General features: G+C 57.2%; 1 protein-coding gene across 2 annotated transcripts in view; it reads left to right on the plus strand.

Annotated features, from left to right (window-relative positions):
- Window positions 1-7,544, plus strand: part of UPK3A (uroplakin 3A) — an 8,108-nt gene extending 564 nt beyond the window's left edge. Inside the window, exons 2-7 of one of the 2 annotated variants that reach the window (XM_040637699.1) lie at window positions 665-820; window positions 2,124-2,403; window positions 3,961-4,043; window positions 5,674-5,806; window positions 7,057-7,144; window positions 7,229-7,544. In XM_040637699.1, the coding sequence (XP_040493633.1) occupies window positions 665-820; window positions 2,124-2,403; window positions 3,961-4,043; window positions 5,674-5,806; window positions 7,057-7,144; window positions 7,229-7,360 (872 nt within the window). In that variant the 3' untranslated portion in view covers window positions 7,361-7,544. The remainder of the gene's footprint in view (window positions 1-664; window positions 821-2,123; window positions 2,404-3,960; window positions 4,044-5,673; window positions 5,807-7,056; window positions 7,145-7,228) is intronic. The other variant, XM_008702899.2, reaches the window with a different exon arrangement.
- The last annotated feature ends 8,235 nt before the right edge of the window (window positions 7,545-15,779 follow it).

Genomic DNA, 15,779 nt, shown 5'->3' on the forward strand with positions numbered 1-15,779 from the left:
TGGGCAAGTTCAAGGAGGGAGGCGGCATGGTCTATCCTAGGAATCTCCGGACCACGGCCCATCAGCAGGGCTGGAGCATGGGATGGGATGGGGTGGGATGGGGTGGGGTGGGGGGTGCTTTGGGGTGAGGCTGGTGACCCAAAGAAGCAAAGCTCAGAGCTCCGGGACTTTGATGCCCCTCCACAGAGGCTGGACTGTGTTGGAGGCCCTTCCAACACAGTGGGGAGTCACAGAAGGGGCCTAGCAGGAGAGCAACAGGGTCAGATTTGCATGTTAGAGAGCAAAGGACTGGGAGGGGGGAGGCTTGTTCCTGGGGTCCAAGTGAAGAGAGTAGAACTCCCAGACTGGGCTGACTGGGTGAAGAGATGCTTGGAGAGGCAGTGCGGTTCTTGGCAACTGACCGTCTGGGGGTGGAGAGACAGGGCAGCAGTTAGGCTGGACTGCTTGGTTTTGAGGGTGGGGGATGGCTGGTGGGGGCAGGGATGCTGCCTGGGTCTGAGACAAATTCCTGAGATGGCCTGTGGGGAGGGTGAGCCCCAGCGCCTGGTACACCCTAGGTGCACAGTTACTGTATGCAGACACGGGGTGGGGGGCGCACAGAGTGTGCCCATGGGTGTGGATAGTTCTATTGGGGCTCAGCTCCTGTCCTCACCGCCTCCTCTAGGTGTGAACCTCCAGCCCCAACTGGCCAGTGTGACCTTTGCCACCAACAACCCCACCCTCACCACTGTGGCGTTGGAAAAGCCTCTCTGCGTGTTTGACAGCTCAGCGGCCCTCGACGGCACCTATGAGATCTACCTCTATGTTCTCGTCGATCTAGGTAAGGGTTCTGCTGCCGTCGGGCTGCACGGAAAGGGTCTTTGGCCTGTGTGCAGGGAGGAGGACAGGAGGCAGGCAGCCAGATGTTCTAGCTCTGTCTCTCAGCTCCCCCGTGTACCTCACTGGCAGGTACCTGTGCTGCTCGGTGCCAGCCCTGGGTTGTGCGCTGCAGCCCCACATGCGTCCTTGCCCTGGAGAGATGTGCAGGCTAGCGGAGAAAGAAAGACAGCCCCCATCACTGAGCACATACATCGTGCTCGGAGCTTCATGCACCTTGGGGCTAATGTTTATGACCAGCCTGCAAGACAACTGTCCCATCACAGAGCAAGGAATCAAGGGATTCATGGGAGCTCCCAGCTGGAAAGTGAATGCAGATCTCTGCGGTGTCTCAAGCCCTAGCCCTTCCCCAGGCTTCCCCAGCTGAGTCTCGCCTGGCGTTGGCCAGGGGAACCAGGCACTTGGCCCCATGTACTCTGGGCCAGCCCCGCCCGTTCACCGGAGCAATCCTGGGCTGCTGGGAGAAGGAACCCAGGGATAGCCTTTGGTGTGTCTGGCAGCTGGTCATTTACAACAGCTCGTTCAGAGCCGTCACCTGGGCCCGGGCCCAGTCTGTGCATACTGCAGGCTGTTTCTCTCCCATTTCACAGACGGGGGTCCAGAGAGGTAAAGCAAGTCATCCAAAATCACCCAGCAAGTAAGGAAGGGACCTAGGACCCAGCATAGGTCTGTGTGACTCTATGCTATTTCCCCTGTACCACATGACCCCCCCTTTCTCATTTTGCAGAAGAGAAGATCCAGGGGCATCTGGGGGGCCCAGTGAGTTGAGCAACGACTCCTGGTTTGGGCTCAGGTCATGATCTCAGGGTCATGAGATCGAGCCCTGCAGCCAGCTCTGTGCTCAGCAGGGAGTCTGCTTGAGACTCTTTCTCCCTCCCCCTCACCCCCTCCCAACCGCACTCCTCTTTCTCTCTCCCTCAAATAAGTAAACATATCTAAAAAAAAAAGATCCAGCGCTCTCAGGGGGAAAGTGACGGAAGTCTGTTGGGGTGGGAGGACCTGTAAGATCTTACCTGCCTGTAGGAAGAGGAGCCTTCCTCTTGCCCGAAGTCGGGGGCACTCCTGTCTATCTCCTCCAATGCACAGGGAGCCCCTGAGGCAGGACCTGACCCTGCCTTCGCCTGGGACCCCAGGGCACAGCACAGCACTAGCTCAGAGTGGATGTTCCGGGGTATTGGGTGACCAGCTGAGTGAGTCCTGTCCAGCCGGGGTGGCCAGGACCCTCACTGCTAACGCTGTCTCTCTAGCCAGCTCCAGGAACGCCTCCGTGCAGGATGGCAGCATGATCCCGCTGAGCTCCACCTTCCAGCAGACAGAGGGAGGGAGGACAGGCCCCTACAAGGCCACGGCCTTTGACCTGACCCCCTGCAGCGACCTGCCCAGCTTGGATGCTGTAGGGGACGTGGCCCGGGCCTCCGAAATCCTGAATGCATACCTGGTCAGGGTGGGTGCCAACGGGACCTGCCTGTCCGACCCCAACTTCCAGGGCCTCTGCAACCCGCCCCTGTCAGCAGCCACGGAATACAGGTGGGTGTGAGCGGCTGCGGGGCAGTGGCAGCTATGCCCCGGCCCCCACTCAGGAAGACCCAGGAGGCGCGAGGCGTGAGAGGCCCTATTTCTTGTGCCAGGACTGTTCTGGGTCTCCTGGAGGGGAGTGCTTCGGGCCGTGGGGCCGAGCCAGGGCCCCGTGTGCTCAGAAGGACCCCTGCTTGGCTTAGTCCTCTGCCATTGCCATCTAGAAATTCTTCATTGTTTTAACAGGTGGCCTGCATTTTCATTTTGCTCTGGGCTCCACAAATTGTGCACATGGTCCCGGCTCATCGCCTGCATGCCAGTTACTTACCCAATAGGCTTCATTCACCAGGGGAGGAAACTAGCTGGTCCAGAGAGGGAAGGGGGTCACTGCTTGAAAAGCAGCGGCCCCAAGTGAACTAGAGCCCCGTTGAAGGCTTTTCCAGCTCCCACCCCATCCTCTGCGTCTTCCTACCTCCTTCCAGTGTACCCTTCTGTGCCCCCTCTCCCAACGCCAGCTGGTCCCTGATTCCTCTCCAATACTCATTTCTTCTCTGTGCAGAGCTCGGGGCTCAGCCTTGATCCATGGCCATGGGGTCTCGCCTGGTGCCAAAGCCTTGGGTACGCCCTCTCCCGTTACCATGGAAACACCTGAGTCTGGAGTCCCTGTACCTGCTTGGCGCACCGGGCCGAGACCATTGCTCACTTGCCATCCTGTCAGAGGGCTTGCCTCGCCTTTGGCCTGGGCCACAGGGAAAAGCCGCAGTGTCCTCTTCCCCACGCCCAACCTCTTATCTCTGACCTTGTTCTTAATGTGGGAAAACCTCCCCTTCCACCAGCCTCCTCAAACTTCCTACCTGGGGACACAAGGCACATATCCCGGCTTCTGGAATTCTCCTCTTCAAACCCAGAGAAATAGGAGATTAGGCAAAACACTGCAGGCTGTAGAGACTTTAAGGGTCTTCGTTTTTTGGAAGTGTTAAATGAGAGGCTGTTGGTTCTTGAGTTCTCAGAATACCCATCCTTTAAAGCTGACCGCGTCTGAAGCCTCGAGCCGGCTCTGTGAACCTTGCGCTGATCTTTCGTCATGATTAGTGACGCTCAGCTGGGGTTTTCTATGTAAGAGGGAAGCCCTGACCCAGGGCGGCTGGGTGGGGAATGAGTATTATTCCTTTTTTTCTTTTCTGAGTCCCTTTTGTGCACCAAGGACCAGGCTGGGAACGGCGGAAGGCAAGAGTACTACAAGGACACGTGGGTCAATATTCAGCAACTAGCCTACACTCGTCCTGTAGATAATGTAGAGACAGGGGGCCCCAGACGGAGAGCTGAGAGGAGGGCCACTGACCCTGAAGTCTTCGTGGAACGGTCCAGGGGCAGGAATAGGGGGTAACGGCACCAAGGCCAAGTACAGCACTGTCCTGTTGCCCAGAGCTTACCTTGTGGCCGTCTAGACTTGCGTCTCCTAGAAGGACTCCCTCTGCCCCCCACACCCGCCATCCTAATCCCTCCACCTGCCTGTGGCTGGGGCGCACAGGATGGACAGAAGTCCCCGTTCTCTCTGTCCCCCTGCAGGTTCAAATACGTCCTTGTCAATATGTCCACGGGCTTGGTACAGGACCAGACCCTGTGGTCGGACCCCATCTGCACCAGCCGGCGTAAGTGGCGGGGCTGGGCTGGGGGGCGACCCTCAGGGGAACCCGGGAAAGCACACTCAGGCTGTCCCTCAGAAAAGTCTCCCCAGACACAGGCAGGCCACTGGGTTGAGGAGGAAAATGCATCTTAAAATGGTTGGACCTGAAATCCCCTGACCCCTCTGTTCCCTGAGGACCAGGAGCTGTAGCAGAGGCAGGTGAAGAAGGGTCGGAGGGCATGACTGAAGTCAAGGCATTTGCCTCCAAGGGGCATGGAGTTTATCCTGCCTTTCCATCCTAACCCAGCCCTTTGTTGAGACCTCACAGCCACGTGAGATGGCTCCAGATGGTTCTGGATGGCTCTGGATAGCTCCGGAGGCTAGGATTCAGTGCAGGGGGTGCCCACCTCTCCATCCTGTTCTCTGGGGACTGGGTGGGTTTCCTGAAGGTGGGGGGGCTCAGAGGCCCAGGCATCTGCCTGTGGTCCTGCCCTGTCCCTCCTCAAGCCTCCATCCAGGTTCTCCACACGCATCTGAGGTTTATACACAGAATCGTGTCTGTTGAACCTGAGAGGCAATGGAAGAGATTTCCGACGATAATCTTGACAGCACCCGACCCGAACTTTACAGCCCCCTCCCCACACCTTGGCCCCCAAGATGAGACTTCATGCTACCACGGCTCAGCCTAGAGCCGAGAATTTTACCTGTAGGGCCCCTCCCCCACCCCCATGGTAAGCTTTAGGGCCCGCAGTAGCTCTGAAGTGTTGCTTGAGGTCACAGGCTAGTGAGGGGCGTAGACAGACAGGCATGTGTGCACGTGTGGCGGGCGTGGCCCCCGCCCACCCTTCCTGTGGCACGCCCGTGTGTTGCGGTCCCCCTGCAACAGGGCTGCCCTGGGACCGAGAGTGCTGAGTTCCAGCCCAGCCTCTGCACCTCTGCTCTGTGAACCCCTCAGGACCTCAGTCTCCACATCTGAGATGTGGGAAGAAAAATCCTTGCTCTGACCCGCAGCAGGGTTCCTTGGAGTAATCCAGACAAAAGCAGCAGGCCCGGCTCTTTTTGGGCAGGGCCTGAGGTCGGTGTGTGGGGAAAGTGTGCCCTTTGGGACCGGACAGACCTGTAGACTTGAGTCTGGGGTCCGAGTACCCTTGAACAGGAGCTCAGCCTCCCTCAGTGGGTGAGCGATCTGCAGAATGCGGGTCTTGGCGGGTCTTCATGGGACTGCGGCCGGAAAGCGGCCGGCTCACAGGAGGCCCTATAAATTGTTCAGTTAGTTCCAGGAGGGTGACATGGGCCAGAGCAGAGGGGAGCCATGGTGTACGTGGCTCCCTTAGACCAGGGCCCCTTGTCGCATCTTTAATTGCTTATAATCCGGGTCCCCTCCATTTCACCAGAAGAGTTGAGTTCATTTAGAATTTAAAATTATGCAGAAAGACAGTTAAAAGAGGAAAAGACAAGACACACGAGGGAGTCGGGAAATGGACGTGGGGCGCGCAAGTTAACTGCACCTCGGTCCTGGGGGGAGACCGACTCTGACCCGGGTCCCGGCTTCATCATGAGATCTGTGGCTGCCAGGCCAGGGGGGCCCCGTGTGTCCCTGGGAGAAGGCTGAGGGGTGCAGGGTCTGGGGAGTAAGTGGGCCTGTGTCCTGTCAGCCACCCCGTACGCGGCGATCGACACGTGGCCAGGCCGGAGGAGTGGGGGCATGATCGTTGTCACGTCCATCCTGGGCTCCCTGCCCTTCTTCCTGCTCATCGCCTTTGCGGGCGCCATTGTCCTCAGCCTTTTGTGAGTACCCGTCCACTGCAGGGCGAGACTCGGGGGCACCCTGGGCACGCTCCACCCGGAGGGTCTTCCGAGGTGGGGGCGAGCCCAGAAGGCAAGGGAGTGGGGTGGGGTCCGGTGAGAGGCGAGCAGTGTCCGGGGTCACTCAGCTGGGCAGGGAGGGGCTCAGCAGTGGCACTTTGTGCGCGGGTCTCAGCTCCCACACCTCTCCTTCTATGCCTCAGCTTCCTCATCTGGGAAATGGGGCCACTAATCAGTGTTATCCTCCCTGTGGAGTCGTGACGGTTCAGTGACATAATCCCTACAGTCTTCTTAGGGCAGCACCTGCATGCTCCACAGCCACGAGCTGCTGTTGTCGTAATTCACCCACTGTCTGGACAGGTGGGGAAACTGAGAGCACAGTGGAGGAAGGGTGGCCCAAGGTCACACAGCCAGTTAAAACAGAGCGTCTCTTGACGCTACCAACAGCTCTGATGGGTGTGTGTTTGGGTTGGGACTTGAGGCGTCCTGTGGGTGTCCGGAGAAGCTAACAGGCTGCGAGGGGGGATGTCGGGTGTGTGCACGAGCCCCTAATCCTGGGAGGCCGGCCCAGGGGGTGAAGCAAGGCATCAGCAGGTGCTGTGGGAATTCAGAGGAGGGTGAGGAAGATCTTGCCTGGAGCACCAGGGTGGGCTTCCTGGAGGAAGGAGCAGCGGGAGCAAAGTCTCTCCAGGACAGGGATGAATCGCGTGCTTCTCAGCGAGAGGGAGGGAGCCCCCGGAAGGCTTTGAAGATGGCAGGGGTGCCTGTCCCAGCGTGGATGGGGGGAGCAGACGGAAAAGCTTCTCGGAGTAGGTGAGATTAAGTGGACACAGAAATTAGCCAGGTGGAAAAAGCCGCGTGGGTGGGGGATTGAGTAGGGGGCAGTGAACTTGCACATCTGGTTGCCCTCTGCCATTTAAGTAATAAAAACAAATACTAGATAAGAGTAGCCACCAAGAGTCTGGTCTGTCTGGCCAGACCTGGGAGCCGTCGGGACCTGCTTCTGTCCCTTCCTCCTTTTGGACAACACGTTATTCTGGCAATGAATGTCCTGTTATCTGACTTCGGCCCAGCTCTTCCATTTATCCCTCCTCCATCCCCACCCCAGCTCCAGCTCCACCACACTTTCCACTGTTGCCCCAGAACTCTCAGCCCTTCCTATCACATGCCTGGAATGCCTTTCTCAGCCCCACCCTTCTCCCTCAGGGCATACTAACTGTCCCCTCCTCCAGGAAGCCTTCCCCTGGCTCCCACCTACACTTGTTCATTCTGTCTGGTCATTCTTTGCTGTGCATGCCTAAGACGACATCTGTGAAAGCAGTAAGTAGCAAGTCCCTGACCAGCTAGAGGGGTTTAGGCTTGCTCTGTGCCCCTAACCCTCACCCTCTCCATCCCCTCGGTCAGGGACACGGGCAGCTCGGACAGGGAAACGACACACGACTCCCAGATCACGCAGGAGGCCGTCCCCGGGTCCCTGGGGACCTCGGAGGCTGCATACACGTCTGTGAACCGGGGGCCAACGCTGGCCAGGGCTGAGGTGTTTGCCAGCAAGCTCCAGGACTGAACCCCGGGCACCACTCCTGGGCTTCTGCATTCTCCCCGCTGGCCTCGCCCAGGGGTCTCCACGGAGCAGGGGCTCACACGCCCTGACCCCACCCGCAGAGAAACAAGGCATGTTGGTCCAACTTGCAGGAATACTTTCAATAAAATCTTCCCACGATTCTGAGTTCAATAGAGATAGACCGAATGAATGAGCGAGAAGGTGGACGAATGAATGAATGAGTCCATGTCATATGGAGGGGTTGGACTGTTTCTCTAGAGGGTGGGGGCAGGAGGCTGATTTTCAGTCAGAGTGGAGGTGGTGAAGATTAGGAAAACGGGGTTGTCAGAACATCTGGAACATCTGGAAGATGGGGGAACCAGCCCCTCCCCGATCGCCTCTGGTGAGCTGGGGCGTGCGTCCTGAGAGACAGGCTGTGTGTGCAGTCATTAGATGGTGTTTGGGGTTCACTGCTTACGAGGTACTGGAAGCCAAACTGGGCCTCCAGGGGCAGCTGCTGGCAGCTCCTGTCAGCCCCAGCAGCCATCTTCTTCCCTCTGGGGCTCAGCTTCCTCATCTGTAAAATGGGCTGATGTAAACTGCTAATTTCAAGGCTCCTCCTCAGCTTTCCCTAAAAGCCCCATGGTGGGCGGGCAGAAGAGGCTTCCGGACACAGCAAGTCCACTTGGGGAGTGAAGGGACTCTCCCAGTCCTGCTTCTCGGCTCAGGTGACTCACTTCTGTCTTCCAAGCCAGGTAGCAAGGCCGCTTCTCTTTGGGGAAGGTGCAAAACGAGTCATGGTCCCACTTGCCATCACCAAAAGAGGAAGTCTGTCAGAGCAGGACTGGGTTATAAAGCAGGAACGCTGTCAGCTGTAAGACCACATTCCTGAGTGGCAGCGTGGCTCCCCATTGGCCTTTATCAGCAGTGGTGGGATGGGGTGCTCTGAGGGCCCCAGATCGTCCTCTGGGGGCACGGATGCTGAGATATGCGCAGATCCGCTAGAGGCTTCCAAAGCTGAGAAGGCAGAAGTTGTGGGAAGAAGCCTAAAAGCAGGGAGGGGTCAGGAGAAGCCAGAGCAGCTGAGGGTCCCAGGAGCTGAGAGGAGCCCAGGCGCTGGGCAGTGGGGACAGGAGGGAGCCATGGTGCTGCTCTCAAGAGGGCACCCAGCCCAGGTAAGTCTTGGACCTGCTCCCGATCCCTCAAGACTGTCTTCTAGGACGCAGCAGGATGGCCTGGGCAGCCACTGGAATTCCCGCTTCCCCCGTCTTGTGCATCCTCCCCAGCCCTGCCTCCATTAGGACAGTCCTTCCAGAGCTTCCCTCGGAGAATCCCCAGCAGCAGCAGAGGGGGGCAAAGCTCCCTGGAAGTCTGCTGTGGTTGGAAATTCATGCAAGTTTGCATTCTGCTTTATAACATGCCTGTATTTATTTTATTTTTAATTAAGGTGAGATTCACATAACATAAAATTAACTATTTCAAAGCAAAAAAATTCAGTGCCGTTTAGTACATTCTCAACGTTATGCAACCATCACGACTACCTAGTTCTGGGAAGTTTTCTTCACCCCGAAAGGAAACCCTGTACCTATGAAGCAGTGACTCCCCATTTCCTCCTCCCCCACCCCGTGTCCCTGGCAGCCACCCATCTGCTTTCTGCCTCTGCAGATTCACCTACTCGGGACATTTCACATCAATGGAGTCATACAGCCTTTTGTGCCTGACTGCTTTCACTTCGCATCCTGTTTTGAGGTTCACCCACATTGTAGCAGGTGTCAGAGCTTCGTTCTTTTTTATGGCTGAGTAGTAAGTAGTCTGTTGTATGGATCTCTCGTTCATCCATTGGTGGCCATTTGGGTTATTTCCACCCCTTGGTTATCGCGCCACAGTTTGGCTGTTTAGAACAGGGCTGCTCTGAGCATACGTCTTCACGTACTTGTGTGAACACCTGTTTTCAGATGTCTTGGGTATGTACCTAGGAGTGGACTTGCTGGGTTACATGGCCATTCTATGTTTAACATTCTGAGGAAACTTCAAATTGTTTTCCAAGTGGCCGTACCATTATGCGTTCCCGCCAGCCATGTCACCTGTATTTATTTTAGTATCAAAACAGCGGGAGTGCAGCGGTCACTGTGGAGAGGGCCCCAGAATTATTCAATGGATTTGGGTCTGGATCCATTCCCTCCTTCCCCCCCCCCATTTGAAAAGCAAGACCCCCAGGTAACCCAAACCCCTGTCTGTGAGCAGCAACTCCCCCCCTCACTGGAGTGGCTGGTCAGTGGCTGTCTCATGATGCCAAGTCCTCTTTCCACCGGCCTGGCTGATTGAGGCCCCGGGGAACATAAACCTCCAGCTAGGGAGACCCTGTGGCACCAGCTCGTGACCCAAAAGCTGAAGGGACCAAGCCGCTGGAACGCAGATGGGCAGACACATGCTGGGGCCATAAGTGAGCAAATGAATGATCGCTTGTCCATTGCTCAGGAAAGACCCGGCTCCCTTGGTGATGAGTCTCCACTCCCCAGGGAGCATCAACCAGGCCCTGCTTCTGGCCCCAAGGAGACTCCGTTGGGAGAGGCTGCTGGTCTTGTGAATAAAGCACGGCCTCTCTGGCATCATTCAGATCTGACTTTACCTGTCCGCCGGGAGTCCTTAGGTGACCCATTGCCCCTCGTGCAGGCTCTGTGTGCTCATCTGTAAAGAAGGAGCCGTGAGTGGGGTGCAGACAGCATCCACTGTGCGCTGGTGAGGACGAAATGGAACAGTGCATGTCAACAGTCATTACTGTCCCTCCCTCCACCACGGGCCGCACTCGCGGGTGTCGTCGTCGATAGCGGTGTCTAGACCGAGCTGGAGGGCGGATTCATGTCCGTGACCCCCTGGCCCCCAGCTCAGCACACGGCAAGGGCAGGAAGAGCCAAAGGGAGTCAGTGTGACTTCTGGGGCTGGGGCTGGGACTGCTGAGTACCTGGTGGTCCCCTCAACCAAAATGGGGGACAAGCAGGTTGGGTTGGAGGGAATCAGGACTTTGGGGTCACTTGTAAGTTGCCTGTGATGTAGCAGGTGGAGCTGAGTCGGAGACAGTGGCGTGCTCAGGTCTGGAACTTGGAGGGAGCTCGGTATCAGTCCGATATCAGGATTGGAGGTATCAGAGGAGCCAGATTACACTGTTGGCCCGATTACCCGCGGCCCACCCCCCACACTGTGAAGAGGTTATATTTGCCTTCTCCACCGGCATCAGGCCCCACCCGGGATGCGCTGCGGCCACTTCTGAGCGGCTACTTAAGAGCCATCGGGTGGTTCCCCTCTAGAGAGGGAGCCTAGCGCCAGGGGGCTGCCCTGCCCGCGGGGGGCACGAGGGAGGAAGGCACGTGCGCGGAGCTCAGCTTCAGCCCACGGGGGCCCGCACACAGGAACGAGACCTTGGGTTGCAGACCCCTGAGACTTCAGGGTCGGCTGTACCTGGACGGGAACAGCTCCCAGCCTGTGCCCAGAAGCCCCCACACATAGTCACATAAGCCTCGGAGGCAAGGCTTCCCTGAAGCTCTGAGTCTCGGCCGCACGCCCTGTGACACCCCAGGACAGGCGGGCACAGGAGGTGTGGGAGGCTGCCAGGAGCCGGTTTCCCATCCCTGGGTCCTGGTGCGGTCTGAGGCTTCCTGCCTCACCTTCCTCCCCTCCTGGGGCTGTGGCTGTAGCAGGAAAGCTCAGCCCAGGGTCAGCCTGTGCGACCTGGAGCGGAGGGAGCTGGGGTCTTGCTCGGCTCGCCTTTGCTGTCTGCGTCTACCAAGGAATTCCGTGTGTGTTAGCAGCCGAATCCGGCCGTCTGGCCTTGACAGTCACATGACAGCGGAAGGCAAAGCAGGCTTTCCGATACGCTGAGCAAACATGGTGTGTGGAGCCCTGGGACTGGCTGGGATCACTTAAGGGGAAAACAGAGGAGGCAAAGGACAGAGCCCGTTCAGCATGGGGACTGGGAAGGAGAGACGCCCAAGGGGCAGGAAGAGAACCCTACCTACCCTCTGTGACCCCACTCTGTCTCTGGCCTCTGTTCTCCTGCTCAGCCAGGACCTGCCTGTCACCGAGACAGCAACACTGTTGCTCACCGTGTCCCCCCCAACACACACTTCTGTGGACAAAACAGCCTGCCTGAAGTCCTTTGATGGCTCCTGCGGAAGGCGGCTCCCACGCCCCTCCCATGCAGCCCCGGGGGGGGGGGGGGGCGGGGCAGGTAAACCAGCATCTTTCCAAGGGGCAGTATAAGGCCGAGGCCAAGCCTTTGCTAACCTCCAGCCGGCTGTTTCCAATCTGAGCCAAACAACCCGGGGGCGGGGGCAGAGGCGGGTGGGCCATGCTGAGTGTGGCTCATGAGTTCTGGTCTGGGCTAAGGCCTCACGGAAACTTCTAACCATACGTAACCACAGAGCAATTTTCCTAGCTCACGTCTCAGATTCTGAGGCAGCCCTTGTCCCGTCTGTCCCATGGCCGAGATGGCAGGGACTTTAGAGCTGAACTTTCTGCCTCTGCACACATATTGCTTCACCTCCCTTGCCACCTCCGTCATGGCTTCTCAATTAGCTGATCACACAGACATGCTGTGTGACCCGGGGCAAGGAAGTAACCTCTCTGGGCGCCCTTGACCTCATCTATGCAAAGAGCGTCAGAATGCTAGGGAAGCCTGCTCTAAAGTAGGTGATTTTTTTCTGAGACCTGATCAATCACAAAGTGATGCCATTCAATTCAACCCAACAGAACCCTGAACCCCAGGCTTCAGAAAGCTTGGAGCCACCCATTTGGGCAGAAGAACAGAAATGCACAGAGGAATTGTCAGAGCAGAGCCTTGGACAGAGCACGGTCTGGCCTTCAACACACAGGTCAGGCTACAAGCACCATAGGAATCAGGGCTGGCATAGTCAGGAGGGCTTCCTGGAGGAGGTGGTACTTTCTCAGATCCCTACCATTTCTATACCCAGGGCTCCTGAGGCCCCACGTCGTATTCCATGGTCCTGTCACTGGTGGATAGATGCTGAGTAAACAGTGACAAGCTCCTGGGACATCATATTTCTTGTTCCTCCAGTTTTAAATAATAGTTCTAAATTTTACAAGCAACACAGCATACAGGCTGCTTGAACAAAGAAAAGAGGAGGCCAGGGTGCCCTTGAGCAAGGCCTCGGTCTCATGCCCCGTGCTTTCCTCTGGAGTATCAAAATTACCGAATCATTTTGTCTCCTTCTAGCCCCCTCCTCAGAGCCCTCTGCCTGGCTGGAGAGGTAGCCTACCGCCCCTGCTTTGTGGCTCATGTGACCGTCTGAGGATGGGCATGGAAATTGCTGAGAGGCAAAGGGCTGGTGGTCTGGACAGCGCGGGTGCCTTGCTCATCCCGCTCCTCCCCTGCGCCAGCTGCGGGGCGTACCTGGGGATGGGGCTGCCCCTGGGAGCTCAGAACACCCACTGGGGCCCCGGGCAACCGTTCCCTGCAGTTCCTCCCCCTGCCCAGGGAGGCCCCCACCTCGTCGCGCGGAGCTCACCCTCTCCCTGCCCGCCTAGTGGTGCCCTGTAAGACAATCCCCGGCCTCACAACACGACGGGGCAGTGGGAGAGGTTTGCGTCAAGTCAGACATGCTGTCATAACGTGAAGAATGGCCCAGGGGAGAAACGCTGTCTGGGCACAGTTCCACGTGTCCCTGTCTACCTACTTGTCTACCTGCTTCCTGCCTCCCTCCGCATTCGGTTCTCCATTAGGCAGTCAGGGATGCTGCTAAAATGTCCTGTCCTCTCACGGCTGCTCCGCTCCAGGTTTCACCAAGAGTAAAAGCCAGAATCTTCCCACGACTGGGAGGGAGGCCCTGCCCTGCATGCTGCCGCCTGCTCTCACTTCCCCTAGCCGTGGCATTCCCCCACGGAGGGACGCACGGGTGTTTCCAGCTTGGGGCTGCTGTGAACATGTGTGTGAGCTTTGACACGAACAGCTTTCATTTTCTTCTGGGATGAATGCCCAAGAGTGCCTTTGTTGGGTCGCAGGGCAAGTACGTGCTCACTTTGAGAAGAAACTGCCGACCTACTTTCCAGGGTGGCTGGAAACCATTTACGTTTCCGCAGCACTGGGTGGGTGATCCAGTTTTCCTTCATCTTTCCCAGCATTCGGTGTTACCACTATTTTTTAAAAAAGATTTTATTTATTTATTTGAGCGAGAGAGAGCGAGAGCGAGAAAGAGAGAACATGAGGGGGGGAGGGTCGGAGGGAGAAACAGACTCCCTGCTGAGCTGGGAGCCCAATGCCTTCTGATCTGCCATCCATAGGGCTACACTGATGAAGCTTGTGTTCAAGTTTCTAGAAAATTGGGTTGTTTGTCTTCTTATGAGTTCTAAGAGTTCTTTCTATATTCTAGATTGGGTCTTTAGTCAGATACACGTCTTGCAAACTTCTCCCTGGTCTGTGTATTGCCCTTTCATTTTTGTTGTGGGGTCTGTCCCTCACCCAACTTCCTTTTTCTTTGTAGCCTCGTCCCACCCTGACGGGTGTGTTTCCTGTCTGCTTCCCCTCCTACAGCATCAGCTCTGTGAGTTCAGGGGATGGTTCTCCGGCTGTGTCTTCAGCTCCCGGCACAGTGGGTACTCAGTACATATTTGTTCAGTGGCCATGCTGGTCCCCCTGGCCATATCACAGCTTCCAGGGGCTGGGGGACAAGGATTGGTGCGTGGAGACCCCAGAGCAGGCTCTTGCACACTTCCAGGTCAGCATCGAGGAGGCCTGAGCTGGGGCATGAGCTTGAGTGGGTATGAGGCAGGAAAGGGCCAGAGAGACTTTTCCAGGGTGCGTTTGAGAAACTCCCCTCCTCCCTTCTCCTGCCAGCAAAGCCATCCCACTGGCCATACACACCCCCCCTCTGCCTGGCACTGGCCTCGCAGCCCTACCTGCTGGCCTGCCCACAGGCAGGAGCAGGATGAGTTTCTACAGGAAATGGATGGGGGAGGGGTGTCCAAAAGGCATAATTAGCTCCTTCTCCATTGGAGTGTCTACGTGTGCATGTGTCATGGGGAGATGAGTATGTGCGGGGTGAGGGTGTGTAGGGGCAGTGTATGTTATCTACGGCGGGTGTGGCCCAGGGTGTATGACGTATGACGTCTGGCGTATGACGTCTGGCTTAGACCAGAGCAGCGTATCTGTGCTCTGATGTGGGTCTTCCCACACGATAAAGCAACAACTTCTCCAGGATGGAAGGACTGCTGGCTGGTCTCTGCTGTCTTTTCGCTTCACCCGTCCTGGGGACCCTGTCTGTGACTCTGTGCCTTCTCTCCTTTCTGACAGCGCCAAGCTCCCTCTGCAGCCAGACGGCCCCTGGCAGCCATTCCAAGCAGACACCCACTTTGCAGCTTGGCTTGGGTACTCTGAGTCCTCTGTTTTTCAGTCTGTTAAGGGGAAATAATACCTACTGAGTATAGTGATTGTGAGGATGGAGATGCGTGGGAAGGGTTTAGAACGTGACACATAGTAAGTGCTCGATAAACAGTAGTGAATACACGCACGCCTCGGCAGGTCCGTTCCAAACGCTGCAGTGTTTCACCAGGCAGCCCCCGTTGTGTGCCCACGAGAGCACCTTCAGGACAGAAATGAATGGAGTCGGTCCCTGGGTTCGGTATGCTGAGCCTTGTCGTTTCATGCACACACATACTTACTCCTTTGTTCAACACACACTAAGGCACGCTCATGCCAGCCAGGAGGAGGCTGGGACACAGACGACTACACCGTGTGACATGCACACCAGGGCGCCAGCACCATGCCAGGCCCTTATCACCCCGAGAATGCTCAAGGCAGCCAGGTGGCACCACTTCTCAGTAATTTTCCACAACTTGAGAGACGCTGCGTCCCTCTTGGAATAATCACGATGGCGTTTTCCAAAGGGGGCTGCTCTGAAGGCTGAATGAAGGCGCCCGACCAAGCACTCAGGTGAGTGTCCGGCACCACACAGGGAGCCCACCCCTGCCTTGTTTACTCCCAAGCCACTGTCCCCCCCAGTGTTCTGAACCACAGAAGCTTCCTGGGTGGGCCGGGCTGGGGGATGTTAACAATTTTAAAACCAGGCAGGGGAAACTATGCCGAGAAGAAATAATCATTAACTCCGGCTGGGTCGGGCAGGGCAGGGAGGGCGGATCCGGGAAGGCTGGGCAGAAGTAGTTTTTGATCCATTCGGCTCTTAATCAGGGAAGCCGACTTCCAGGGGCAGACAAAAGGAGGAGGGGGCCACCTGAGTAATAGGACAGCTGTGTGCTCCTGTGCCAAGTCCACGCACGCACGACCTTGAGTTCGCCCCAGCACCCCCGTCTCACGGACGCAGGCCCTGGGGCACAGAGGGCACCGAACCCCAGCCGGTGCCACTCTCAGCCGGTGGGGAAGAGTATTTCTGGATGAGGGGAGCGCAC

Source organism: Ursus maritimus, unplaced genomic scaffold (assembly GCF_017311325.1).
Source record: "Ursus maritimus isolate PB19 unplaced genomic scaffold, ASM1731132v1 scaffold_21, whole genome shotgun sequence".
NCBI classification, from domain to species: Eukaryota; Metazoa; Chordata; class Mammalia; order Carnivora; family Ursidae; genus Ursus; species Ursus maritimus.